Source organism: Gymnoscopelus microlampas, assembly GCF_963454915.1.
Source record: "Gymnoscopelus microlampas genome assembly, chromosome: 21".
In the NCBI taxonomy this organism is placed as follows: Eukaryota; Metazoa; Chordata; class Actinopteri; order Myctophiformes; family Myctophidae; genus Gymnoscopelus; species Gymnoscopelus microlampas.
Window position 1 is genome coordinate 17,257,252 of NC_139958.1, and position 2,500 is coordinate 17,259,751.

The window sequence follows — 2,500 nt, forward strand, 5'->3', positions numbered from 1 at the left end:
GGTAGGGCAGGGTGTTTGTGGGTTTCAGTCACTTTAGTGTTATTGCGCTGTATCAGAAAGCAGAGTGTGGCTGGGACTTTTTAAACATGAAAGATTCGGTTACAAATCTACAGCATTCTTTCCATTGTGATAATTTGTCCAAACTCTATTGTTACGTTTTTTTTTTTTTATCAAATGTTTTATTCAGATATTAGTCTATCTAAACCAACCTAAAGGTTTCCATCTCGCCTTCTTACAGTATGTTAATGTACATGGTCTGCAGTGTTTAGTGAACTACTATATCTGATGATGATGATGATGATGATGATGATGATGATCCTTATCATCATCATCATCATCTAGCTGTCCTCCAGCACTGGTATCATCCGGTTTTGGCGGTCTGTTCCTTTGTTTGTGGTGTCTATCAGTTATTGCTGTCTGAGCAAGAGCATCTTTGATACTGCATGAACAAATATTAGTAGTATGTTAGTATGTTAGTATGTTAGTATCTTCTAGTATCTTCAAATGGATGACTTAAAACAATTCTCTCTCTCTCTCTCTCCCTCTCTCTCTCTCTCTCTCTCTCTCTCTCTCTCTCTCTCTCCCTCTCTCTCTCTCTCTCTCTCTCTCTCTCTCTCTCTCTCTCTCTCTCTCTCTCTCTCTCTCTCTCTCTCTCTCTTACTGTCTCTTTCTCTCTCTCTTCGATTAAGCCTACATGAGCAAGGCTAAGTCGGTTATTGGTTGTTATTGTCGGTTTTGATGTATTTTCGGTTGTCCCTGACATATAACATGGTGTCTCTCTCTCTGCAGTCGTTGCTGGGAGGTGAGTTGTCCATGGGGAGTCCTGGGGCATCGTCTCCTACTAAACCAGGTGGACAGTACTACCAGCACTATGCCTCCAACCAGAGAAGAAGACCTCTGCCAATGGACACCATGGGTAAGACACTCCTCAATGCATTCTATTGTGTAAGAACTGTTCTATTCCTTACTGAAATTGTCTGTCTGTCTGTCTGTCAATCCATCGATCTATCGATCATGTGTGCAAGTTACACAGTGGGAATAGTTAGTAAAATGTAAAATGGTTTAAGAAAAAAGGACGATGGTGACCAGACAGTAGCCTTGGTAGATTTAGCTTTGAGAGATACGCTTACACACACAACCGCATGCATGTATGTTGTGTTTTTTTCCAAGGTCAGAGTTTTTTTTTTTTTCCAATAGCAGAAGGATCATGTATTGGCCTTAAGTGCATGTGCTTGCACGTGTATGTGTATGCACGTGTGTGAACATTTTATCACTTCAATGCAATCAATAATATCCTGTTGTTAAACAGTATCATTTGTTATTTTCATTCAGTCTTGTTCAATTTTCCTTTCAGATGTTCAAACAAAGAAAGTACGAAAAGTTCCTCCAGGTCTCCCGTCCTCAGTAAGTGATTCATATAATTTCACATTATTTGTATTGCTATCATTGCTGGCCTGGTTGTGTTGATGTGTGTGTTTTTTGGAAGCTGTTTACGTGTGTGTGCGCACCGTTGGGCTGTCTGCACGACCCTCTGCAGTGCGTTGCAGTTGAGGTCATTACAGTTTTAACACCAGGCAGTAAGGCAACTGGTGAGGAAGCTCTCAGGGGTTCCTCTGCAGAAGGCCTGTAGGACTTTCGGGGCCCGTACCAAACGTCTTCAGTTGCCAGATGCGAAAGAGACATTGCTGTACCTTCTCTTCTCCACATGGCCGGTGTGTTGGTCCCAGGAGAGGTCCTCGCTCTGTGATGTGAACCCAGAGGAACTTGAAATCGCTGTGATTGGTTGTGCTATCTTTTCGGCCTCCTGTAGTCCACGATCAGCTCTTTGGTCTTGTAGACGTTGTCGTGGTTGTTCTCCCGGCACCATGGAGTTCCCACCGATCATTGAAAGTCTGATCCTGACGAAAGTTGGGATCAGGGTTAATATCAAAAGTTGCCACCATATACATCTCTACTTTGTAGGCAACGGTTGAATGAGCAAAGTGTCATTCTAAAAGAAGCTGTGCAGAAGACATGCTCAGCCAGCAGTTGGTCTCTGTGTCGAACTCGTCCTGGTCATTCCCAAATACAAACATTTTTGTCCTGATGATGGTGGCAGAGTGGCATGATGAAGCAGGTGCTGGTTGTCTTCTGGTGTTAATTAAAGACCAGACCATTGTGGTGGTTGGTGTCCGACTTTTAGATATCGTTATTGCGTCCAGTCAAAACTTTAAACCCAAAACCAAAACTACTTTCACAAAGCCCCTGAGTCTACTCTACTATTAAAATAGCAGTAGTTACCGTAGCGCCACATTGCAACTTGTGGGTAAATGAAGTGTTTTATTATTTGTTTATGCCATCTGGGGAGGGAACCACATACAATGAATCCTCCTTTATTGACCGTTCTGTGAAGCCGTTTCACTCCAGTCTTTTGGCTTTGTCTGGGCTGACATTGACACACAGTAGCTCTCTCTCTCTCTCTCTCTCTCTCTCTCTCTCTCTCTCTCTCTCTCTCTCTTCT

At 43.0% G+C, this 2,500-nt stretch overlaps 1 protein-coding gene and 1 long non-coding RNA gene across 4 annotated transcripts in view; both read left to right on the forward strand.

The window, feature by feature from the left end:
• Positions 1-2,500, forward strand: part of LOC311038063 — a 332,539-nt gene that overhangs the window by 172,378 nt on the left and 157,661 nt on the right. The gene's annotated exons all lie outside the window — the stretch shown is intronic.
• Positions 1-2,500, forward strand: part of tcf4 (transcription factor 4) — a 192,254-nt gene that overhangs the window by 96,075 nt on the left and 93,679 nt on the right. For all 3 annotated transcript variants that reach the window (XM_084047365.1, XM_084047364.1, XM_084047363.1), the window contains exons 7-8: positions 790-916; positions 1,355-1,404. In XM_084047365.1, coding sequence (XP_083903491.1) covers positions 790-916; positions 1,355-1,404 — 177 coding nt within the window. The remainder of the gene's footprint in view (positions 1-789; positions 917-1,354; positions 1,405-2,500) is intronic.